Genomic DNA, 25,844 nt, shown 5'->3' with positions numbered 1-25,844 from the left:
AGCCAAAAAGGTTGGAAACCACTGTTCTAAGGCGTCTGCTCATTGTAATTTCTCAACATTCGTATACAGTGATCTAAAAGCTGAGGCAGCAACTGAAGCATGTGGAGAAACTCCAATAAAACACATTAACCAGTCTAGTGAAGTAAGTGCCATGAATGCACAAGAAGGCAAGAGGATGAAAAAAGAAGGATGCCTGTACAGGAAACTGATAAGGGTCACGCAAACACCGGCGGTGACTTGAAAGTGTGTTATTAAACAACACTTTCATCCAGTAATTAATGTTCAGCCTTCCTGGGCAATAACTGCAAACTGCATTTTGGCTGAACTGGCTTAAAAACACTGCACACACTACACTCACTATCTGACAACTTGCTTTGGTTGGAAAAAAAAAATCATTAAAGAGCCTAATCTGACTTGTATTTGATAAAGAGATGCATGAGATGTGTATGAGTGTTGTATCCAGCTCTGATGGTAAACAATTCGATGTATATTCAATGCTGCCACCCAGTGGCAACACGTCGCTAAATCAATAAATACACAAAGAAAAAGCTACAGTCATGAAGTGCAAATTTCTCCTGAGTTCCTTCTGGTCAACATGTCCCTCCAGACATGGTTAGACCTACATCCATATCATGACATCTTAAACACGCTTAACATCTCCAAATATCTTTCTGATCACAGCCAAGGATGAGTGTATATAATTCAGTATCTTCAAAGCTAGACACTAAACATCTGAGTGCACGTTAACTAATGTAAAAACAAAGATTTTACAGCAAATAAAAACACATACAGTAACTGTTCTATTCTCAAAGTTTGGCAATAAAAATGTGAAGTTGCCTTAAACTGAAATCATGTGCGACCCAGGCCACTGCATCTTCAAAAGAAACCCTGCAGGTGAAGTTATATTCATCTCAGATTTGTGTAGAAGACAAAGGCAAAGACGCACAAAGAACACAAACGTCTCCAAGAGACACCGCAGCCGAAATTTAAAGACACGCTAAGCCCTGAATAAAACAAAACATTCTGAATCATCTCATTATTTTACAGGTTGATCCACATTTCAACAAGAGCCAAGTTGGTAAAAAGAAGATATGATAAACAATAAAGAAAACGTGCAACTGTAGAACAGAAGTGTTTAGAGGTGATACACTTTTCAAATGAAAGCATGTCACTGAGCTTTATAAAGAAACTGATGGACACATAATAATAGTTGATAAGCTAAAATTTGATCATTATTTTAAGTTGGTGTCCATTAAAAAAAAAAAAATCAGGAAGAGACGAGTAAGTGTGTGTGAACACCTGCGTCTGCTGTGTTAATGAGGGGGCTGCCACACAATCAGAGGGTTGTTGTTTTGTTGTCAGCAACATTGTTTAAGAGCATATCATTGCCCCAAGCCATTCGACCGACCGAGGCAGACCAAAGATGCCCCTGCTGTATCCATGGAGACACTGATGAGGGAGTTGTCCAAACTCAAGCCACATGTCGAGTGGCTGAGTAAATCATCACTTAAGAGGTGGAGAGTCACGTAAGCAGGAAGTAAGAGGGAATGACACAGTTCAGACATAGAGTACCTTGCCGTCAGACGTCCAGTTTCCTTTGTCAGCGTTAACTGACGTGCCTGGTGCCTTTGAGGGAACTCACTGAAAAGGCAATTCCCACATTAAAGAGTTTAAGACGTAGCGAGTGAGTCTCGGTTCCCTCTGTGAAGGAAGCATTGAGGTCGAGCTGCTTAATGACTCAGAGCGTTCGGGCCCAGGTGCAGACTTGGAGGGTACAAAAACAGGGGCTAGTTCAGGTGCAGGGCCTGCTTCATGAACTCATAGGTGGTGAAGGCCACAGCTTGGGAGGGGACACAGCGGATGTAGTTGAGAGAAAGGCCTCGGTATAATCCCTTCTTGATCCCATACTCCTTATACACATACTTCAGGGTCTTGCTCAGTGATCTGTTCAGGTGCAAAACGAGATATTATACACTTTTTAGAACGAAAGAAAAAACATTTAAAAAATACTGTTTATATATTTTTTTTACCTGTTTTTGTAGAAATAATCTTATATCCTGAGGTTTGTTTTAATTTTTTATAAGCTCATCAAAGAAAATCCTATTAACTGTGTTGAGTTGACAATAACATATTAAATCTTGCATCTTTTCACAGGCCAATTTTTTATTATTGACAGAACAGGCGTGATAAATAAGCTTTGTTTGTTGCTCAGGTCTGCCTGTGCTATGGGGAACTAAAACCTGTTGATGAACAGCAGCCATTTTAACACAAGAAACTTGTCTTGGGCAGAAGACAAATTACATTCTAGGGCACTGATGTAGTGGCTGAACACATTCTTAAAAAATCTTAAATATTAAGGGAAAGCAGATAAAGCAGCAACAATGAGCAGTGTTTGGACTGGCTTAATGTGAACTTGTACAGGTATGAACAGTATGTTAATGTAGTTTTATAGCTCAGTTGCTATTCAACTCCTTAAGGTGTTGGGCTTTAGCATTTTATCTAATGTAAACAGCCCCCCTGCCTCTGGAATTTTCTCTTCACTTGTAAGCACATAGTTCATCAAACCCTGCTTACAAAACCAAATGTGGAATCAACTATTTCAAGAAGTGGAAACTCCCCACTTTGTGTCCAAAACGCTTTGGATTAAAACCTTCAGAGTTTGTTCCTCATCATTTTAATTTTTGAAAAACGTGGACCCCTAGCAACAGAGAAGACGAGAGAAACAGGGACTAAATATTATTTATAAAGGACCCCATATTGCAGAGAGTGCAGAACAACTTGCCCGAGGCTGCTGTAAACAGGTTCATTTTTAAACATCTTCCCCAGTTAGAGACACAATAACAACTTCTTCAGCACAGACGTGAGTACCAACTGATTCTTTAGCTAAATGAGCACTTAACCTATTGCTTTATGATGAAATTCATCAGTGCTGCACTGTGAGCTGTTTTCACCTCTGTAATTACCCTTACTATTAGTTCTCACTCATTACTTTTAAAGTGTCGCCCATAAAACTGCAATTTCACCACAAAACCCACAAAGCAATTCAGACCACGAAACCACATGTATTAAAACACACAAATCTAAAAGCCAAAAATTAGTCTAATTATTATTTTATGAAGTACACTGCACACATAGGTGTAAAGCACATCATGGTATGACAGAACATGCTGAGTAAGATCATAGGTGCTACTTACACGCATTTCTCAGAGTCTGGAAGCACGGCTCCTAACTGCATTCTTCTCCTAGCCACATCCAAGGGGTACCTTTTGCGAGAAGAATCAAAATGTGACGCCAGACAGGAACCACAAATTAACCAGCTACATTGTCAGCTCATTATTTATGTGAGTCTCGTGCTCAAAGCTTGTTGGCTGTCTGCCCACAGCACTTACGATATTGTCTGAGCGATGGCACCGGCAACCCCCCCACAGAGCAGGTTGACATGGGGTTTCAGAACGAGGACATCAGGGTTGTCTGAGGAGGGGCGTCCCAGCAGCTCTGGGAAATGTTTCAAGCCGAGGCTCTTCAGGGTGCCATAGGTGAAGAATGAGAAACCTGGAGGAAAAAAATGGGTGGAATACAAAGAGTCAAGCTAACGAGACACACACAGAACACAACAATACTGGATCCTAAACAAAGACTGCTCTCAATCTATGCAAAATAACCTCAACAGTTACCTGCATAAGGGGCCATTCCAATAAGTGTTGGGGTAAGTCCCCTGTAGAAGCCCAAAATGCCCCCTTCCTTTGCAAAAAAGGAAACACAGGCATTGGATTGAACCTTGCATTGAAAGTCTAACTAATCACTTGCTCTCCATGCATTTTTAAAGACAAACTATGATGTTTGTGAAGTTAGCGTTATTTGTTTGAGAAGTTGAACACTAGCAGATCACCTTAAGGTAGATGGTGTGGAAGGCGTTGGCAATTCCAGTGTAGCGATGCTCTCCTTTCACCTGGAAGGCCAGTCTGGCTCGGATCACATCCAGAGGGTAGGTGCATATCACCGCAGTCATCCCTGAGAACACACAGCATGAGAACAAACAGCAGAAAGACACAGACTGTGACTATGGTTGTGCTTCATCATGATTTACTGAGATTAAACACTCACATTTTGGCTGATAAGTCTACTGCACTATTAATCTCTTTATTCTGATGCAAGCGCACGTATCTTTCTTTAAGATTTAATAACACACAATAGTAAGGCGTGACACTAGATCGTACTGACGAAGTATTTGTCATATTATGAGAAAGTTGGCACTGAGGTGACAAAAGCAAACATATGATTCAAATGGAACAAATAAGCATGTACTCAGCCAACACTCCCAAAAAAAAAATAAAAGAGCTAGTACAGCACATGATAACCAACTTGCACTTAAGTAAGTCTTATCAGTCTGAAAGATGGATTACCTGCCATAGATCCTGCCATGAGGCGGTGGATGTGTCCAGAGATCCCAATCTGTTTGCTTAGCAGCTGTAAAGGGGATCAGAAGGAAGGAAACAAAGGTCAGTGGGTTTACCAATAAAAACAATGCACAGGTAAAAAAAAAAAAAGAAAGAAAAAGAAAAAGAAAAAAGAAAAGACAATCACCATATCTCACTTCAAATGTGGCAAAATGTCACTATAAAAAACACACACACTAACCACACAAAAGCATTTATTTCCTTATACGTCCTTTCCTTATTTGTCAGTTTAACTAAGACTCACTTTTTATAACTTTGCCCTTTGAAAGTGTTATTCCACAGCTCCACAGCGCATACTATACCTTTTTATAATTGTCAAAGGCCATGAACTGGATAGCTCCATAAGGAAATATCCTGACCATCATTGCCCCATTACCCTTGTACAAGCCAAGGAAGCCTTCTTTCTTTGGCACAGCTCTGAGAGTGGAAAACACTCCTGTAAAGAAAGATCAGTAGTTTCACTCATGTGGCGCAGATGTGTGGAAACTTATTGGCTTTCCATGTTTGCCTGCTGATGCTCTACCTAGATGTTTGTAATGGGGGTTCTGGGCTTGGAGAAGAATCTTGACTCTGTCCAGAGGAGCGATAGTAGTCTTGGCACAGCATCCTGCTACTCCTGAACAAAAACAGAGAAACATAGAATTAATGCACATATTGTTAAATATTATTATTTTTATGTAAGGTAAGATGAGGCCAAGTCCTGGTGTGGCTCTAAAAACTAAGCCAGTGTTGTCTGACTTTGGAAAACCAGAATTTTATCATGACATTGACAAAGACACTGTAATCCACCAAGTGTCTAAAGTCCTAGCATCAATTAATAGAAAGTAATATTCTTTCTGGCAAATAACCCTGGCTTACATGTGATTTCAAGCACTGCAGTAAAACGAACTTCACCTTTATCTTTATTTTAACAAAACTGCTGCGAAGGGTTTTCATGGAGGAAACTATTTCAGCAGCTGCAGTACAATTACAGTCAGACACAGAGTCTGGGACATAAAGTCTTTGACCTCTGTCCTCCAAATTCTACCTTGGGTAAATCATCACAGAGCTGAAAGTGATAGTAACAGCTGAACAGTCAGATCATACCTCCAGCGACAAAGGAGCGAAGCCAGTAGTAGTCCCTCTTGGCGGGGGTGCTGCTTATGGCAGGAGGTGTGGAGACCGCAGCCTCCGATGTCATCCTCTCCTCTTTGCTCAGGAATCTGCCACATCCATGGCTGTAGGATGTGGGAAAAATACTGTGAATGCATGTGAGCCTAACTCATTCATCTTTCATCAAGTACTGTATCTACCACTGTCTGTTTTTTTAATTATGCAAGGTTGGTTTCAGGTTGATTAATTATGACTTTCAGTGGGACATAACTGAGATTAGAATTAGATTAGAAAGATTAAAATCTTCCAGTGGTGAAGGAAGTATCCAGACCCTTAACTAATAGCAAGGTACAAATTTCCTGATGGATTAATCTGGATACTAATTAATTTACTGTTTGATTTGTAAAAGTGTGAAGTAGCATAGGATGAAAATACTCAAGTAAAGTACAAGTACCTCAAATGTGTACTTATACATGTGTAAATACATTTAGTTACATTCCACCACAATCAGTAGGTAGATTTAGCCAAGTGACAACAATCGCCACTGGCTATCTGTTAAAAAGAGATACTCACAAGGTAATGAAAGCTGTCTGAGGAGCAATATGGGTAAAATGGGAGCTCGGTGTGATGAAATATGTTCAACAAATCGGTTTCCCCTTCGCTGAGTTGCAGCTTCTCTCGTTTCCCTGGTGTCTTCTGAACAATCCTGGCTGTTAAAATCTGGCGTTACCGTGAACACTGGCTGGTATCGCACCGAGAAGCTCGTCGTTCACTGTTTCAGTTTTTTTTAAGGACAAAAATTGTAGTTATGAATGAATCTGAGGCACATTCGAGATTCACGTAACTGAGTTGTGTCCTTTGCCCGTAGACGTCTCAGACGATTTGCGCCCGAAAACAGTCGCATGATACTGACGTAGGCGTGACGTTGGCCCGGGGGGCGGGGACTACAAGTCAAAAACAATATACGTCAAACATTAATTAATAACAATGATTAAAAGAGCTACGCTAAGAAATTGTTCTTAACACGTATACATATACAACTCTGGCATCTCAAGATTTGAAGGTAACAACAAATATGTTTTTTGTAAACAAAGAAGACACAAAAAACATGTATTTACTATGTGTCTGAATGTGCCTTAATGCATGGCCTTTGTATATTCAGACTTTTTGGACTTTACTAATGTATATCTTATAATTTTATATGTACCTTTACCTTTGAGGAAAAAAGAAAAAAAGCACTTGTCATTTCAACCTTGTTCTCACAATGATGTGAACAAAAAAAGTTGGAATATCATATAACTTATTCCATGATGAACAAGGTAGAAACGATATAAACTAAACATATAAAATATACACCCTCATATTCAGCCTCTTAACATAAACCTGCGTTCAAAGCTGAATTATCCATATTACAGTCCTTTCCAGCACACTCCTGAGTCCGCGCAGTGCCGGGAGCAGCGGGGTCAAACGGCGTGCGTAATCCATCCCAGGTTTTCTAGTCCACTCCCCCCTCCAGTGCCGACGACGGGTTTCTGGCCAGCGGAGACCGAGGGTTGCGTCTGGTGGAGGGAGAGTGAGCGGGGCTGCCCTGGATGGATTGACATAAGAGGGATTTACATTTTAACGGGTGTCGTGCTCCGCAAAGACTACACGGTGCACGTTAAAAAACCAACTCGATGTGTGTTCACGTCGGTGCTCGTATCATGTCCATGTGTCACCGTCGTGTGGGGATTGAACTTGCCAGCAGTCTATATTTGCCGAGGAGGGAAACCAATACAAGGTCTCGCTGTCTCGCTGGAGCGGAGTATTATTAGCAGTTCAGACAGTGCAACTGTCTCTCTCTGGTATGTAAAGCATTTCAGCCGTAAACGGGTAAATAAAAAAAAAGAAAGAAATCCCCTCCCGGGCGACAAAACAACCTGTACAAAAGTGAGGTTTCCGGACGGGATGAGATTTACGTCTACATTGCGCTTTAAGTGACAGCGGTCAAGTACAAAAAAATAATAATAAATAGCGACGTTGAAGGCGTTTTTACACGGTAATAACCCCCTCTTCCGCCAGTCAGAGAGAGACGAAAACAGGATCCGACCTCCGGCCAGAGCCCACTCCTCAACGTGTCTGCCCTTTAAACTGTTGAAGCCACTCAGGAAGCTTTAGTATTTGTTTTTACACAGTTCTTTTATTAAATCTGTATTCAGAATATTTTATTGTATTTATAGACGCGTTGTATTGTCTTTATTGACGTCAACGTTACAACACATGCTCGTCCCGAGTAGATGTTTCAGGCGTTGCGAAAGTGTCATTTCAAGCAGACAAAGTAAAGAGAATTTGTATAGATTTTAAGATTATAGCTTATGTACTATCACGTTGTCAGTTAACAGTTTGTACCTTATGTTTTTGATTGTGTATGTACTGCGCTAGTAGTTTGTCATTATTGCCCTGGAAACACATTTAAAGGTGCTGAGACTATATTTGTATTTTGACTTTTTCCTTCATGTTTTCTCTGCCTTCCTAGGTCATGTACTGCTATTACACAACAGCTAAAACATCCTTATTTGCAGTTCAAGAATAAAACACTACAGAGGAAGATTTTATAAAGAAAAAACAGAAATATTGTGTGCTGAGCAAAAGATAAACATTCACCTGGCTCCCATGCCGGCTGCCAGAAATCCTCTCCTTCACACCCTCAGCCATGCCTGCTACTACAAAACCTGCCAGGAGACAGACACCAGCTCAGAGAAAAAATGCCCAGAAAGTGATCGGCACCAAGAGGCAAACCTGTAACTCAAATAAACCCCAAGGAAGAGCCACAGAGAGGCCCCAGAAAGCACCTGCAGAGCCAAAAAGGTCAACAACCAGAGTCCAGGTAAAGTCAGGCCGAAGCTCCCATGGCAGAGGGGTTAGTGGGCCTGCTGGTCAGGGACCTGGGAGGTCTCCTGGCAGAGTTAACCATGCCCTAAATGTAACAGGATCTGCAAGGCTTAGACGGCCAAGCAATCTGCCTGACCACTGTGGTGAAATACAAGGCCCCCTAGGGCGAAGGACGTCCTTGCGGGGCACGCGGATGTCTGTTGCTCCCCGCCAGCCTCCTAAACCTTGCAGAGGAGGGAGAAACAGCAGGGGGATCGCGGGGAGAGGAGCAGCATCACAGCAGGGAAACACACGAGACCAGCCCTCAAGCACCAGCATCAACGATTCAACTCCTGACGAGGATGATGAGGAAAACGAACAACCGGACACCTGTGATGTTGAGGAAATCCTTCCAGTGTCTCTAAAAACTGATTTCGAAGTCCCCGCGAGTATCAAAGATCAGGGCCTAGGAGTCAACAACGCTAAAGAGGGCAGCCCTCTTAAAGCAGATTCACCACCATGCAACGACACACTGGAAGACTGCATACAGTACAGCTGTGACAGTACTATAACCCAGCAAGACACAAAGACTGTCAGCCATAACAGTGAAGGTGACCTGAGGTGTGTGACTGGGGCCTTAGTGTGTGATGATGTTGATGGACAGCTAAAACTCTGTGGTGACAAAAGTAGAGACAGCCCCTCCGAGCCCTCTGCGCCAACAAGTATTGGCTCACCAAGGGTGCAGGGTGACAGCGAGGGACATGACACCTCATCTGTCCTTGGAAATGAGCATGATCATCTTGGCAGTGTTGGTAAACAAGACAATGGGTGTACTGTCCATCAACAGGAAGGTAACATGTTGGACTTCAAAGAGAATAGGACAGATGAAAGAGTGATAGCTGCCACTGAGAGAAAAGAGGAGATTAATCACGAGAGAGGAGAGAGTTTAGAGGCAGGGAAAGCAGCTGAGAGGCAAAATGAGACCGTGGAAGAGATGGAGGAGGCTGTCGAGAGGCTGGGCAACTGCGAGGGAGAAGAGCGTGGAAAAAAAGACAAGGAGAATGATGTGTGCATCAATCCTACTGACCTCCACCACAGCACTCCAGCCTCTCAACCTCCGAATCCTCATCACTCTAACAATGGACTGACAGCACAGTCTGAATCACCTGTAAGCGTGCTACCAGTCTCCAACACAGCTACCTCAAATCCCACCAAAGCCCCCTCCACCTCAGAGTCACTTGAACTAGAGGTTCTGAGTCAGGGTAAGACAGACATGCAACCCACCATTGATGGTGCTAAACCTCACTTTTCAGGGTCCTCAGCAGTCCCTGAAACATCCCTGACGTTGCAGACTGTTCTAGTGAAAAGAAACACGCCGGTTATTATCCATAGTGACTCCCTCAAACCCAGAAGCTTGAGGGATACAAGCCAGGGGGAACCACACCAACTGCAAAGCCTAGAGATCCTTTCTCCTCAGGGAGAAAGACAAGCATGCACACCAGCAGAGACACAGACCAAAGATAGTGAATCCAACCCAGAGCCATTGGAGCCCCACAGCCAGAAAGAGACATCTTCATTGTCATTGTCACCGGTTCCTCAGTCGAGCACAGATGCCCTTACAGCTGAGTGTGAACCAAACCTCAGCGATGACAGCGTTGTGGTAGCAGTGACAGAGCCGGACTCAGTGCCAAAGATCTCGACTCCTTCTCTGGACAGTATTTCCACCTTGTCCTGCAGCTCAGAGAGCACTTACTCCTCTTTTTCTTTTGACTCTGAATCAGAGGCAGGGTATAGAGAGCCCAGCTCCTCTATTCTGCCGAGATCCTGGGGACCAGAGGGCGCCTGCTTGCCCTCCTGGGTTGCTCCAAAACCACAGAAGAAGGAGAGAAAGAAGCGGAGCAGGTGTGGGGAATGTGAGCCATGCCTGAGGAGGATCAACTGTGGCCAGTGCAGCTGCTGCCTCAACCGCAGGACTGGCCACCAGATCTGTAAGCTGAGGAAGTGTGTGGAACTGAAGAGGAGAAGATCTTCATCTCTGCTCACTCTGTCTGCTGCACAGGTGAGGCTTACATTAAACTGCATGAGTGCATTTTAATTGCATTTAATAGCATCGCATTGCAGGGGGTTTTGTTGCAGTTAAGTCTAAGGTTATTTCCCACCAAGAAGTACATTTAGCTAATGATTTGAGGGTAACTACACTGGAGCTTGTTTTTCGCATCTGCAAACAGCTGATCTGAAGCAACTGAAAAAAAGAACCGTCATTACTGTCTGACAGCATTGCTTTTGATCTCCAAGGTTTCCCAGGCGTCTACCGTTAGCAGAAATGATCGAGAGTAGAGCGAACCACACAGTTGAAACAAAAGATTTCACTTTCTCATTGTGAATTTCCTCAGTTGGTTTCAACAGATGCTGTACACTGAACCTCAGGGTGTCTTCCTGTTGGGGAATGAGTTGAGTGATAAAAGGGGAAGTACTCGTGTGTGCGTGTGTGCTGAATAGCGATCAGGTGCGAATGCATGCGCAACTAAAGCATTGACAATACCCTGTGTAAGACGGGAAGGCGCAGTCACATGACCAGCAGCAGCTCAGCACGTGGTTGGAGTGTGAGTCTGTTTGTGTGTGTGTGTGTGTGTGTGTGTGTGTGTGTATATGTGTGTGTGCATGTCTGGGTGTGTGCCATCCTTGGTACAAGCAAGAGAATCAGCTCTTGTATAAGTTGCACATAGTGTGTGTGTGGATGGGTATGGCTATATAATTAAAGCCAATTTGAGCCGGATGTTTTTGCACAGTGGCACTGAATGGCATTGTGAACGCATATTTTAGGAGAGAGCCCAGGAAGGCAACGAACATCCATGACACTGGTTTAGGGAGGAATTTTTCTCAGTTTTAAAGCAGCGGCATTTGATATTTTTCCGTCAAATGTGAAAATGTAACAATGTCAGTGCGATAGTGTGGAAGGTGCTGCATATAGTCATGAATCTGCAACTCCCCTTGGCTTTCCTGAGCTTTATAGTAAGTTTTAGCTCATCTTGGGTGTTAACTTTACTGTTTTGGTTCACTATCTCCGTTCTCATAGTGTCATTTTGAGCCACAACAGGCAGCTGTTTTCAGAGAAAAAGCTCTAAAAACCCATATTTCACTACCTACTCAGCACTGAACAGCAGTTAGACAAAGTAAGCAACTAGCAGGCAAACATAGTGGAGTATTTAGCAGCGAAAGAGCCACATATGTTCCTCAGGAGTTGGTTGACATAAAGGAGAGTGAATATTGGACTTACGTTCACCAGGTGGCCAGAATAACAAGGACAAATTAATGATAATGTTGCTCCGTAACTGCTGGATGTGTAAATAAACAACTGTTTGCTAACAGATTTGCCATCTATAAGCTTAAAAGGCAATGTGCTCACAACATGTTTCCTCTTCCCCCAAGTGGCCAAAAAAAAAATTAGCTGTTGCAAGTTTAAGTGTCTGTTTATTGTGTTTCTGTTTGTTTATTTTGTGCTTTTGTGATCCTTGTTAAAGCTGCATTAGTCAAAGGACAGCATTTGCTATGAAAGTAGAGAGTTGTCAGTGACCTCAGCTCCACCAAGCTTTGGAGCTTCCTCATTGTTTTGGTTTCTGGTGTATGCACTGTACAGTTAAGTCTTGCAGCTCTTATCAACCACATTTCCAATTGCGACAGGCGGCTATTTTCAGCAAACAAGCTCTGATAAATCAACTGTACGCTGCCTGCCCAGCACCGAGTGGCAGACAGACAAATTTAGCAACTAGCTGGTGAAGAAAGTCCAGCATCTAATAGCCTGAAGACCCATAGACTTTCTCAGGAGTTGGTCAAGACCAAAACCGAGCTAAAAGGCCTGTGAAAACTGAACTTGACTGTGCCCAGAAACACAACTTTAATAAGATAGTAAGCAACATGTGTAAGAAGGCAACTGTTTGCTTACATTTTAACTATGACAAAAACTGTATATGGAAATATTTGTCAGGCATGTGCGGTTGTCATCCTGTTTTGGAGTTACCATCTACAGGCTAAAAATATTGCTTATTTAATTGTGTGCAATGTTTGCACAACATTTAACTTTATAAATTAGTATTGAAATTATTCAGAGGAGTGAATAGCTAAATCAAACAAAGGATTTGTAATTATGGTTCTTTATCTATATCATACTTATGTAGGCCAATAGACATCTTCTCAGTCCTTTTGGTAGGTGGGAATAAGAGTTCCTCACAGCAGCTGGCCACTGGAGCTCCAGAGCCATGTACATAGTTCAGTGGCGTCCATGTGGCTGGGGGAGGTATGTGTGCACAACTGTGAGTGAGGGTCCATGTGGCTGTGTAGTCTTGTCTGTGCGCAAGCGTGCATGCATCCATTGGCAGAGCCCTCAGAGTGGTAGCGGTGGCAGTAGCAGATTAGGGCTGATTATATAACACCTGCAGTATTAGTAGGGAGGACCTTTGTGCACTATTTCTGTGGATAAGAGGGGGCAAGGAGGGAGAGATCAGGCCAGGCAGAGATTTACAAACATATTATTTGGAATACCCTGAAATGTGGGTCAGTGTGTGTGTGTGTGTGTCTGTGTGTCTGTGTGTGGTTCAGTCTTCTCAAAGTTTGACACACTGAAAGTAAAATGACAGAACTACAGACCTACTCTCAACAGAATCAGTTATTATTTCCCCAATTTCTCTCAACTAACATCACATTGGCCTACACAAATATATAGCAATATGTTTGCAGTTTGAGAGCAGGCTTTTGTTTGATCCTGCTTGAGCCTGCACCAGGCTCTGCAAACCACCACTGTCAAGACAGATGGTATCGTGAGGAGCTGTAGGTAAAATCCTCAACTTCATCCTTTGCTTAATTCCAGATGTAGGTGCAGGTAGAGCAAGGTTGCTTCTTGTCTTGTGTTCAAATGTATTAAAGTCAAGAAACTGCGCTGTAAGTGTATGTTGGTTAGCTTTATGTGAACCTGTCGTGTGAGTAATACGTTGACATGCTTGCTGGTCAGTCTTGCTGATCAAGCTCACACACCCATCCAGCAAATGTTTCCAACTCCAGGAGAGTGTGGAAAAAAAAGGGGCAGAGGCTAAACGGAGTTCATGTAGTGGCATGTGAATTCTGTTCCCGGTTTTACAGAATGAGCTTCTAGTGGTTGGTGTGGCTGTAATTTGATTTGGTTTGGTCATTAACCATTATATATAGATAGCATACTTCCATAAATACACACACAACAGAACACAGATTCAGGAATGTAAGGCTTGTGTATGTCTTTGTAAGAAAGAGTGAGAATTATGCACAGTGCGAGTGGAGCTTTACTTTTAAAAATGTCTGGTTTCACTCAGGCTTGATGGCCCCCTCATGGCCTCGCCTTGTATTGGGCAGTGAGGACAAGGCTGAGACCTGGCCCTGAACACACACACACGTTAGTGTATACACACTAGAAACAAAACTGTACAGAGTGCAGAAGCTCCTGTATTTGTAGAGCAACTTTGCATGAAAGTCCTGACATGTTTAGAGCTGTAGGCTGCATAACTGAGTCACTTTTTTTTGGACTCAGTGTTAATGTCAGCACTCGTAGATGATACCATTAACATTCACATGTCAGGAATATAGAGCAGACAGACACATTATAACACAGAACCATCATCAGCATTTGACTTATACAATCACACTAAAATATGTAGTGTAATCCATACATTAAGGATGCAAGATGTTGATATTTTAGCAGTTCTGTTCATTCCCTTTGTAATCACCAGATATACTATTTTCCATTTTAGTGTGTAAGACCATCCTGTGTCTTGTTTATAGCGGTTCACTTTTCCTGTCATGTGAGTGCTGTTGTCTCTTTCTGTCACTGTATTTATCAAGGTCATGCACCTGGTGAGGTGCACTTTAGGTGTGTTTGAGGTGCACCATATTTATATAGCATAGGAAACATTCAGTTCAGTACAATACAACTGCAGGTGGACGCTATACTTCTTACAAATAGTAACCTGCATGCTTTCACTCAGCTAGCCAGCTCAGCGCCTCCTGCAAATCAATTTATCTCCCCCACTTCTTCCACTCTTCCTTTTTCTGCTACAGTGCATTTGCCAGAGGAGTAGCCAGCTGAGATAACACGTGTATCAGGAAAACACTTGCCGATCCCTCAGACAGCGCTCTGGTAGGGAGGACAGGCAGCCTGCAGCACCCAGCAGTGACTGTTTGCCTTGGCATTACAGCAGATATTCAAAACTGTGTGTGTGTGTGTGTGTCTGTCTGTCTGTCTGTTTGTCTGCATGTGATTGATTCTTATGTGCATGTTTGTATCAAAGACGGTTGTTCGTGCATATGGCTGTGTGTGTGTTTGGATAAAGATTTTTTAGAGCCTGTATTTCAGGCCATCATGAAGGAAAACACCCTCTTTGTTCTCAGATGGATGCAGCGTAATGTAAAGTGAGAGTGATTAGTCCCTGCAGACGCTTCTGTCAAGTCTGAACTCCTCTTCCCCCTCTTACACGCAGCAAAGGAGGTCTTCAGCACCGACGGTTGTCATGGTGACCCCATTGTCTGGTGCTGACCTTTGACCCGCCACAGTTGTCTGATGGAGTATTCTCAGGGTCGTAATGAGGATTAGCGGAGATAACCAGTGCACACGCACTACTATGGGTTTAAGACTTTGAACTCAGCAACCTACATCCAGGTAATTAGGTTAAACTACACAGGTTGTACCTTCTCATAGTAGGTCAGCAGAAAGCCAGGGCCGTCTACAAGGGAGGAACAACTCAAACAAAGCAAAATTACCTGTGTTATCTTACTAAATCAATCTCTCTTCGGTGAGGAAATTGCACTTGGTGTTGTTGCTAATAAACCTGTGTCAGTACAGCACTATTACGTTGAGATTAAAAAGTAAGCTTATTTGTATCAGCAGAAATGTGACACGAGGCGTGTTCTGTTTCTGTTATCATTTATGCGCTGTTTTTAAATTTGTAACACTGTTGCATCATCACTATGTGTTATGATTGTGTTTTAGTGCTGTGCGTGCAACTTCATCCCAAGCAGCGTATTTCCATTTGAGTTAATTGATTAGTCTGCCACATGTACAAAGACAGTGATGGTAGTAATAATCATCGTTATTTCATTATCATCATCATTTTAGTATCTTTCTCAAAGAAGTTTCAAATCTCTTCAAGATGACTGTCTTTCTGTACTGAAGTGAAATAGAACAACTGGCTACCTGGAAGGTAGAAAACCTTGTGGAAAATTATTATCATCAGAAATGTGAAGTGTATGTGATTTGTAATAAATATGCCAAACTTGCAGTGAGACACAAATGGTCCTTTAACAAACAGATCATTTTTTCTAGGCCGTGATAGAGTTTGTTGTGTCAGTCTGTATTCTGTGTTTGTCATTTAAAGAGAAATCATTCCCCCACACGCGCATGTGGGCACTCTGGCAGTGAGCTGAAGGACAGCTGCACATCCACTCTCTTTTTTTTTCTCTCTCTCTTCATTACGTAAATGTGTGGGACAGAAGGGGGCCAAGGTAGGGAGGAAGATTCGTGAAATGTCAGAGACATTGCCAACATTTTAACAGAGCCAACTCATTATGACCAAGCAGAGTGCGTTGCGCTTTAGCCTACTCTCTCTCCTCGGACTACTCCTCATCTTCGGCACAGACACACATTTTATTACATGAGCTTGCCTCTGATGAGGGCTGCTTTGTATTTTCTGTTAACCTGGTCCAAGCCAATTAAATTTAAAACAACCCTGTGAGATAGTTATCTGTAATAGCTGCAGGGCTTGGGTAGTGGCCCAGAAAAAGGTCTGTGGACGAGGGGAAATGGCTGTTTTATTTGATTTAAGGCTCAGTTATTTGGCCAGAGCCACACTATACATCAGAGCAGATGTATGGCTCATGCTGCGCCTGGTTGATGACTTCAGTCATTAAATGACGTGGGACTCCACTCAAATGCTGTCTGTTTGCTTTAATGCACATAATTCAGCTGTCAGTCATTCATAGCACAAAGAGCTGTACAAACACGTGGTAGTGTTGTATGTGTTTAGTCTCTCTAATATTTATAATTCAGCAGATATTTGTAGAGTTAAACTTTGATACCATACTGCACTCCTGAGCCCCCTCTGGGTCTTTGTATCCCTGAGTTTGTGCCGTGTTCTGACTGTTGTAAGGCTTTAAGTCCCTGGATAAGCTTTGAAGTCGTGCCACTTGGTTTCTCTGGGTGAAAAGAAATCCTCACTTTGCCCCCCAAAAGAAATGCCACTCAAATCCTACCAAGGGCACACAATGGTCTCCTTCTGGAGAAACCAGAGTTTATTCATGCATCAGCCTGACCTGCCTAATTTAGAATATAGCTTATACACCTGAAGAGAATCAAAACTTTCATGTTCTTGCTGCCTCCTGTCATTATATCCAAAGAACCTCCAACCCAGAATACCATCCACCATCCACTGAGTTATAATCAATATAATGAATTCATGAGCTTGTTTATTTATTTTTTGCCTTGTCCATGTTTTAGCCTTTGTTCATCATTGATTATTCTCTCAGCTCTCAGTCACTCTTTAATGCACCACTGCAGTTTGCATGAGACTCTCTGCAGACATGTATGCGTGTGTGTGTGTGTGTGTGTGTGTGTGTGCGTGCGTGCATACACACGTGCAGCCATATGGCCAACATGCTTACTCAGCATGTTGCACTAGCACAAACTTAAGTAAGCCTTTTCCTGTCTCATTGTGAGAGGATCTGGGGCCCCCACGCTACTCATCCTGTGTAGTATTTGTATGTTTGTGCGTGTATTTGGGTCAATGTGTGTGCATGTGTGTCGATCCTAGTACTTTATTGTGTGTTTGTGCAGATGTTTGTCTTACATCTGCTGAAAAAATCCGCAGGTACAGACAAAGATAAATACATTGAAAGACAAAGCAGAAGATTAAAGAGGACACTTTGTTGATGCATACAGGTTTTAAAGTTAATCACTCCACTCCTTCACAGGCTGGAGGTGTGAGAGTTGTAGTGACCCACTGTCCCTTCATGTTGACAAACCACTGCCTGCCCTTAAATTGAGGCCATGTGGGCTTAGGGTGTGGTGTTCAACGGTGCAAATTTCCTCCCAAGAGTGGGACTATAGTATGTTACATAACACACTCTGTGTTTATGTGTGTGAAATGGAATTTTGAAGTTGAATCCATTGTGTCCTTAAAATAGCCTCACCCATGGGTTACAAACCATCCATACAGGAAGTGTGAAAGCTAAAAAAAAACATTCATTTGTATTTGTGTGTTTGCTGAAGAAACACAGAGCATGTAGAAGACATTGCAGAAAACTAATGTGTAGACATTTAATCAAAGCCTTGAGTCCACAGATGTTCTTTTGGAAAAAGGAGTAGTGTGATACGTGAGCAGCCTCTGGAGTCTGCTTAATATGAGCCATAGTGCCGCCTCCTCTCAGGTAACACACTTGACTTTATGGTTTCAAGGTTCTCCTCAAGGTAGATCAGCTTTCATATGGCCTTGGTCTGGCTTCACATGGTGCAAATGCAAATGTGGGTGTTTGCATGTAAATTAGTATTCCTTATCCATGTCTCTAAACGTTTGACCTGTGCAAAGTGTTTGCGTGTGAGTGATTGTGTGAGAGGTTGTGCATGCGTGGACTGGATTTGCAGCATGGGGAATGGTCCAAGGACAGAGTCATGTTTTCCCATTTTTCCATAGGTGTTACTAGGGATGTTCCTAATGACTAATTTCCCTGTTGATTAAACAGAAATTTAAATTCAGACTGTGGTCACTACTAACATCTTAGACATAACAATTAATCAGCATTGCACATTAATACAATTTTAATAATTAGTTTAACCGCCTACTATGTCTGGTGCCAACTAGTGAGGGTAGCAAGATTTAAACATTCAGTCGACTAAACAACTTCAGCACCTCCAGCTAAAGCCCAACTGATACAGGACTTTTAAGTCTAACACCAATTTCAATATTTGAGAGGTTAAAAAAAATCTCATAATGATGAAAAAGCAGATACTCATTTTTTAAAAGAAAGATATAACATTAAATATAAGGATAGGGATCCCTTACATTTAATTATGCAAGTGTTCTGACCAAGACATGTAGGTCAGAACACTTGAACACTTATGCAATTATGAAAAATAAACTTGTTCTGTTCTCAAGGACCAGTATTTCTGTGGCCATATCTTGCGACATGGCATCTTTAACAAGCAGAAATTAGACAAAAAATGAGAGGGAAGTGGACATGGGAAGTGTTTGAATCAGTTTTCACTGTCATTTACTTGCACGTTTATGTCTTGTGTTTTTTCGTTGGTCCTATAATCCCTGTAGTATTACCAGTTCCAGCCAGCTGTTTTGACATGTGATGTTCAGACATTAGCCACGGAGGTTAGTGCTAATTCTGAAAAAAGACCGTGTCTCAGCTTTAAGCTTTTGAGACAAACTCCCGGTATAATATCTTTGGTGAAAATCAGGCTTGCTCCCAGTGCACATCAGCTGTGAAATCCCAAATTCTTGACTGTTTGACAGATTTTCTCCCTGGATCATTTCTTCTGTAAAGATGTTGTGAGACGCTGTGTTTTGTGGTTTATGGATGCATGCCTCATTATCACTAAAGTAATGTATCACACCTGAAACTGAGACACTGGTAGTATCTTAGCTCATTCACCTATCTTTGGCTTTCCATTGCTTTAATTTCTTGTTACTTATTGGTCATGATAACATAACGGTGATAACACAATAATATCTGACACTTCATGTCACTAACCATGATAGGTAGAAACTCTTAACTTTACTGGAGAACAAATAAGAGGAGTAACTCCTACAAACTGCTGCCCCACCTTCACAGATCTGTAGCTCTTCCATGCAAATGAGAGACAAGTTTACATTAGCGTCGGCAGTAAAGTATTGGCAACGTTTGCGTTTGGCATACCTCCATCACCGGGCTGGTCTCCAGTGGGTCAGTCTCCAGATGTGTCAGAGACAGTTTACGACTGTGGTGCAGAACTACTTTCTTTACCTCGCTTGCATGCTCGTGTGCTGTGGCTTATGGTGATTAATGTCCAGACTACTTGTTCCTAACGAGAGCCGGGCAGCTCGTTAAAGGAGAAAACATATGGGACACTTAAAGAGCTGCAAATTAAGGGTGCGGTGGAATATTGTCAGGAGTATATTCGGACGAAGGAATGGAGTGGCTGCAGGAGGAGGAATGGTTTGAAGGCTGAAATGTACTGTACAACCAGTGCACTTTATGCCTACATTTTAATCTCTTTGTATATTTAAAATAGAGATGTACCATACTGTGCCTGTTTAAAAAAATATTGTGATAAAGATAGCAGAAGATAAATAACATTGTGGAATAATATAATAATTATTTGTGCAGCTCATTACCTGGCTTGATACCACAGAATCAAAGATTACAAGAGCTGTTTGTTTTAAACTAATGGTACAGCCAGGGGGAACAAGGTGAATCATACTCCTATGAATATACATACTGTTCTGTTAAATCTGGAAATTGCATAAAGGTTTCAGCAGCACACGCCAGTTAATAGTTGACATGACAGCAGTTGGTAGGTGTGTATCTTACGCAGGCTTGTTTTATTGTTTAGGTTGGTGTAACCTGTTTAACAGTAGTTTGTAGACTCCATAAATGTCAAACCTGTCAGACTACCTGAGGAGAGCTCACCAACAACTGCCACAATGAATCTGAAAACATTTATAATAACTCAGATAAGAGTCCTCCCAAACTGGTAAGCACTGAAATTTAGATCTATTACCGTCAGTCAGGAAGTTATTCTTCTTGAGTCATACAGCTGTGAAATACTGAATTATGCATATGTCAGCAAGTGTAAATGGCAGTGAAATGCTCTTTTACGTGCATACACATGGATTTTGCAAGTCCGTACAGTTCAACAGGTTGTCTTTCTCAGGGTTAAACACTGAAAAGGCTACCATGTGCCCTCATGGTTAAAATAAATATACAGGCACTAATCCACATTGTGATTAAACAGCTGAGAATAACAGTTGTTGTACGGAGGACTGAGGTTTTCTGTTACTGACGGTGCTGGAGAAGTATTACTTTGTGGGATGAAGTTTGCTCCAGCACACCACACACTTGCCTTGTGTCTATTTCAAGTGTTTTGTCAGCATCTGTGTTTGTTTGACAGTGTGTCAGGAAACTGTTTGGGAAAATGACGTGCATTCAATATGACTTGTTTTTGATAACAATTCATAGATATACAATAAATTGTCAGCTACCTGCTTACACTTACCAAAAGATATATTTTTGAAGCTATCCACTCACTGAAATAAATCTAAATAATGAGAGAAAAACAATTGCACTCAGTAACCGCCTCCATAAATAAATGCTTAAAGACACTGACTATCAGGCATTGTTCCAAGGCACATATGCCTGAAGCCACGCCATGCAGGAGTTTGACTATGATAAGTTATAAGCATCTAACTGACTAACTGACTAACTGACTGTTGAACTCTGTAGTGTGATAAAAGCAGCCTTGCAACAATGGGACTAAGAACAATAAGAATCCTTTGTATACTTTTCATTTTCAGAAATTGCACCATAACATTTTGTCATGCATGAATGCTGTTACAGATGTGCATACATTGCATATTTTTCTTTGACTTTCACTGAACTAAGGACAACTTTTGACCACTGGGCGTAACGTGCTCATGAATACCTTTCAAGATTTAAACATAGCTTACCGCTAAGCCCGTCAACATGACCGCATCCTCCACCGTGACATGCTTGCGCGTTTGTTTCATCCTGATGTTTGCATGTTTATTGCATGCTGGATACCACGCTGGTATGGTTTTCATTGTTGTGTCTGCATGAAGCTGCATGCTCCCTGCTTCCACAATCAAACACATGGCTGAGGTTGGTTACTAGAGTGTTACCGACAGGCACTGGCTCTGGCTGCCTTCATGTTTCCGTGTCCCGGTGTGACCTCAGTGTCTTGGCCACATGGTTGCCTTTAAAAGGGGCGAGTACTTTACTCTCTCATAACATTTTTCTCTCCGTGTCTTTTTCTTTCTGTCTCGTTGCTTTTTTCTCCAACCACAGTTTTTCCTCGGGGAATCATTTAGAAAAAGAAAAGGGCTTTGGGGGGTGGATGAGAGAATGAGAGGAAGGGTTGTTGAGACAGTGAGAGAAAGAGGAGTATGGATGCTGTGAACATCCTCTTTCCTGCTGGAGCATGTGGGAATTTGAGGTGCTGCAGAAAATTGTGCTGCCATGCGGATGACAGTGTTGGTAATTTTATAAAAGGCATGGCATGATGTAATGTGCTTAATACTGTGTCTAATAGGACAGACTGCAGCACTTCCTTATAAAATAAGAGATCGCATGCCTTAAATCTGTGAGGGAGTAGTTTAAGAGGGAGGGGGACGCGCTCACAAACATCTGCAAACTTGCCAGTGTCATTGTCATGTGATATTGGCCTCTCCTTAGTATTTTACTCGTGGGTGTAAATTATATTTCTATTACCGATGAATCTGTTGACTTTTTGTTTTGTCTATAAACTGTCAGGAAATGCTAACCATCAGAGTTTTCCAGAGCTCAAGCTGAAGTGTTCAAATTGTTTATTTTTTGTTTGTTTGTCCAACCAACGGTCTAAAACACAAAGATATGTGATTTGCATTGATATAAAGAAGGGAAAACGAGCATGTGATAAGATGGGAGCAGCACATTCTTGGCATTTTTCATTGAAATGGCACTTAAATCAGTTTGTATCAGTTGGAGATAAAGTTTTTCTGCTTATCGACTGATCACGTAATGGACTGATCGCTTCAGCAGTGGAGCATGGAATTCCGTGAAAAGCATCAAGAGCTCAGGAGGAGTGTTGGTGAGCTGCTTCAAGGGTTAATATCTCAGCGGTGATGGATTTGTTTTCCTCTGATCCAGATCCAGCATGTGTGCAGTATCCGTTCCACAGCTTGCCTCCAATCCATGTGTGTAGGGCTGGAGTAAAAAGCCCACATAGGGGATCCTTTGTTTAGGAGAGTCTAGGCATGGAAGATAATTTACAAGCCGCTAAGGTCCTCACGCCATTGGCTGATGAGGCTCTGTCTGCGTCTGCGAAAGGCATCCCGTATGTGTGTGTGTCTATATGTCTGTGTGTGTGCGGCGAGTGGGTGCTCGTCTGCTGTAGCAGCGCTTTGCTACAGCGGCTCACAGTCGCCCTAGTCATGACACCCAGGAGCTTGCCCTGCTCACGGCTACTGTAGCCAGCGTTTTCTTTTGAGGCTGAAGGAAGGCAAAGCAAGATGGCCACCAATACCTTTTAGGGATATGCTGCCTAAACCGGAGGGGCTTCCTCCGAGGACAGACAAGGTAAAGGCAGGCGGAGTGTTCACCCTGGGGTCTATTGTCTCGCTGCAGATGGGTCAGCTACAGTAGAGCTCATCTAGAGGTTATCATCTGTTGTCTCTCCCTCTCTCTCTCTCTCTCTCTCTCTCTCTCTCTCTCTCTCTCTCTCTCTCTCTCTCTCTCTCTCTCTCTGTCTCTCTCTCTCTCTGCCACCCTGGATTTAGCTGATTGGAGCGCTTTATTTGGAAGCTGGTGTTGTTATTGTTCCTACTGAATCACTGAGGATCTGGGCTTCTGTGTGTGTGTTTGGCTTGTCTTTTCCAGGTGGGTTTAAAGGATGTGACAACAAAGTCAGCAACAAAGAGGTCAGTTTCCACGGTAACAGACACCCCTCTTTCCCCGTTGCATGTCCTTTTTAGCCGTTGCGCTGTATGAAGAGCCCCTTGGCTTCCCCTTTCCTTTCTTGCAGTGTTTTGGACAGCCATATTTCTACACCTGCTGTTTTCTGACTGCTTCGCAGAGAAGTGGAGTGCTTGTAAGCCTTGGGTTGCAACTTGTAATTTGGCAGGCTTTACTTGTTTGGCTGCAGTAGTAATGGTATTATTATTGTCCGGTTTCTAGAAAAGGTCCCTGTGTTACTGATGCTGTCTTAATCTATGTAATTTTATAGCTGATTAAGCTCTGGTTCATGCTGATGTACTGTGAGCCATTTCTTTCAAGTTTATAAGGTTTATTGGTACCTATAAGGCCCTCTTTGTCACTGTTGTTCTTATTATGTAGTGTGTTTTGTGTGTTGACTGCGTAACATTGAGCTCATTGCATACAGGAAACGCTCTCTCTATGAATGAAGGAAATTTTCACATGTTGAGAGAAACACATATAAACCACTACTTGCGCTCTCAGCCAGGAAGGAAGCATGCTTTTGTCAGTTTTCATAGTAAAGAGTGTTGTGCGGAGCAGATGTATGATCTCTGCACAAAGTGAACAAGAAGAACACAGCTAAAAGTTACTCACTATCTCTTTTCTGTTGGAGTAGTTGAAGTCGAAGTGTTTGCATATATGTGAATACGTTTATATGCACTGAATGTGTGAGTGTGTTTGTGTTGAGTTAAGAATGGATACACACTTTTTCAAACCTCCCTGGAGACTCATCTCTTGAGAGAGGGTTGTTAGGATTCAAGCGGCGGTCACACTTCAGTTGCCAGGGTAGGTCTCCGAACGTTTAGCTACACTTTCTAGCGTATGTTTTGTTGATCTTTAAAGCTTTGACAGGCGCAGCAGTTGGTTACGTGTTTGTCTAACACAAAAGAAGAAGACTGTGTTTGCATTTAAAACAGCACGGTACAGTGTGAGTGACTTGAGACACCCTGAGGCAGACACAACATACACAACACAAAGACACAGCCCTAACACATCACAGACCCAGCTCTCTCCAGAGACCCAGTGGATAAATGAGAGCACATGACTCTGCATTTACATCCTGAATTAGGTTTTTTGTTATCACAAGGCTAGATGTAACATAATTAAAAACAGGGGCTGTACTTTGATTTCAGCTTCAGATCATGAACACTTGGATGCACAAATGGATGCACAGTCAGGCACACGCATACACATACATAGAGACACGCGTGTGTCTGGTGCAGTGCTGGAAGCCAGCCAGGGCTGCTTTGTCATTGAAAGCAGTTTATTGTGACAGACACACTGCCTACCCCCCCCCTCTTTCTCTCTACTCCCCATCTTTTTCCCTCTTTTTTTGCTGCCTCATTTGAACATTGCGGTGGCCCATTTCCATGTCTTGTGCCGAGCAGGTATCTCACCCTGTTGCAGTGGCAACTTTGGTATTGCCTCAGCCTGAGCTCCAGCTATCTGTTGCATCAGCACAGTGTTTCTAGTAGTAAGGCACAGTCCCGACAGTCATGGACAGTGCAGTGGACGTGGACTGGGGAGGAAGCGCAATGTGTCAGAGAGGGATCACAATAGTGAAAAGAATGGCCACAGAACCCCCCCCCCCCCCCCGTCAAACAGCAGTTCAACATAAACTTACAAGATGAATCCTACCCTACACCTCTTTCACTGGTAAACATCAGGTTCACCAATACAAGTCCCACATAGGCAAAGAATGAGCAGCAGGCAGTTGCTACCAGTGGTTAGGCCACTGCTTTCCATGGGAACTCTGCTGCCACTGGTGTGTGTATGGGTGAATGAGAGGCGCTGTGGATAAAAGCTACTATTCTACCGCAAGAAAAGATACTATCCTGTTTAGTTATATACAGTAAAAATAGTATAATTTTAGCATTTCAATAGAACCTAATTCATGTCTGATGGAAGCAGAGAGAACAAAGTTGAACTGAACACATGTAACTGATAAACTCAACTGTTTTCTGTTTGGTCTGTGAGTTCATAGGAGTCTGGTTTATATTGAAGTACTGTTGCTGCTCTTAATCTGTCATCTTGGAGTCCACATCTCCTGCTGTAAAGTGCATTAAAACAGTGGCAGTGATGGAGTTTAATGAGTGTTTATGTCAGGTAAACAGTGATAAAGACCGTATCTCCGTAGCTCCCCTGCAGCCGCGCTTGTTCATTAGAGGGAGCGTGGGATGCCTCTCTCTCTCACACACACACACACACATCACACAAAAGCATACAGTACACACAGCTGACAGTAATGTGCATGTTACACACAGGTCCTTCAAATGAGTTTAAGAACTAAATCTTGGCACATGATGCATTATGTTTTGGGGTTGTCCATCTGTGTGTCCCATTCTCATGAACACACTATCTATACCTTGAGGGAATTTCTTCAAACTTGGCACGAACAGTCACTTGGACTTAAGGATGAACTGATTGGAATTTGGTGGACAAAGGTCAGAGGTCACGTTTTTGGCCATAAAGCTAATTTTCACATAAATTTCTAAAAAGATAAAGTGATTACATTTTATATCCAAAAGGTCAAAGCTTAACATCATAATGTTGTACAAAAACACTTGTTCACATTTGGTCAGGCACTGAATTGGTGACACAAAAAACTGTGGTGATTGTATAGATCATCTGTGCCACATTTTAGAATTTGTGTATTATTTGCAGAAACATCCATAGACACACTATAAACGAGAACAA

The 25,844-nt window shown here is 42.5% G+C and overlaps 2 protein-coding genes across 2 annotated transcripts in view; one reads left to right on the top strand and one right to left on the bottom strand.

Annotated features, from left to right (window-relative positions):
- Positions 1 to 950: 950 nt before the first annotated feature.
- Positions 951 to 6,445, bottom strand: slc25a16 (solute carrier family 25 member 16). Its single transcript, XM_041049120.1, has 10 exons — positions 6,123 to 6,445; positions 5,544 to 5,674; positions 4,981 to 5,073; positions 4,760 to 4,893; positions 4,404 to 4,467; positions 3,890 to 4,011; positions 3,675 to 3,741; positions 3,390 to 3,552; positions 3,195 to 3,263; positions 951 to 1,944 (listed from the first exon to the last, which is right to left on the bottom strand). The coding sequence occupies exons 2-10, from the start codon at positions 5,635 to 5,637 to the stop codon at positions 1,788 to 1,790; spliced, it is 963 nt and encodes a 320-aa protein (XP_040905054.1). The 5' UTR covers positions 5,638 to 5,674; positions 6,123 to 6,445; the 3' UTR covers positions 951 to 1,787.
- A 632-nt stretch (positions 6,446 to 7,077) lies between these two features.
- tet1 (tet methylcytosine dioxygenase 1) overlaps positions 7,078 to 25,844 on the top strand; it is a 29,334-nt gene continuing 10,567 nt past the window's right edge. The window contains exons 1-2 of the mRNA XM_041049119.1: positions 7,078 to 7,393; positions 8,065 to 10,458. Of these exons, the coding sequence (XP_040905053.1) occupies positions 8,242 to 10,458 (2,217 nt within the window). The 5' untranslated portion in view covers positions 7,078 to 7,393; positions 8,065 to 8,241. The remainder of the gene's footprint in view (positions 7,394 to 8,064; positions 10,459 to 25,844) is intronic.

Source organism: Toxotes jaculatrix, chromosome 11 (genome assembly GCF_017976425.1).
Source record: "Toxotes jaculatrix isolate fToxJac2 chromosome 11, fToxJac2.pri, whole genome shotgun sequence".
Taxonomy (NCBI): domain Eukaryota; kingdom Metazoa; phylum Chordata; class Actinopteri; family Toxotidae; genus Toxotes; species Toxotes jaculatrix.
Note: the sequence above shows the minus strand (reverse complement) of the source record. Positions and strands in the feature narration are given on the sequence as shown.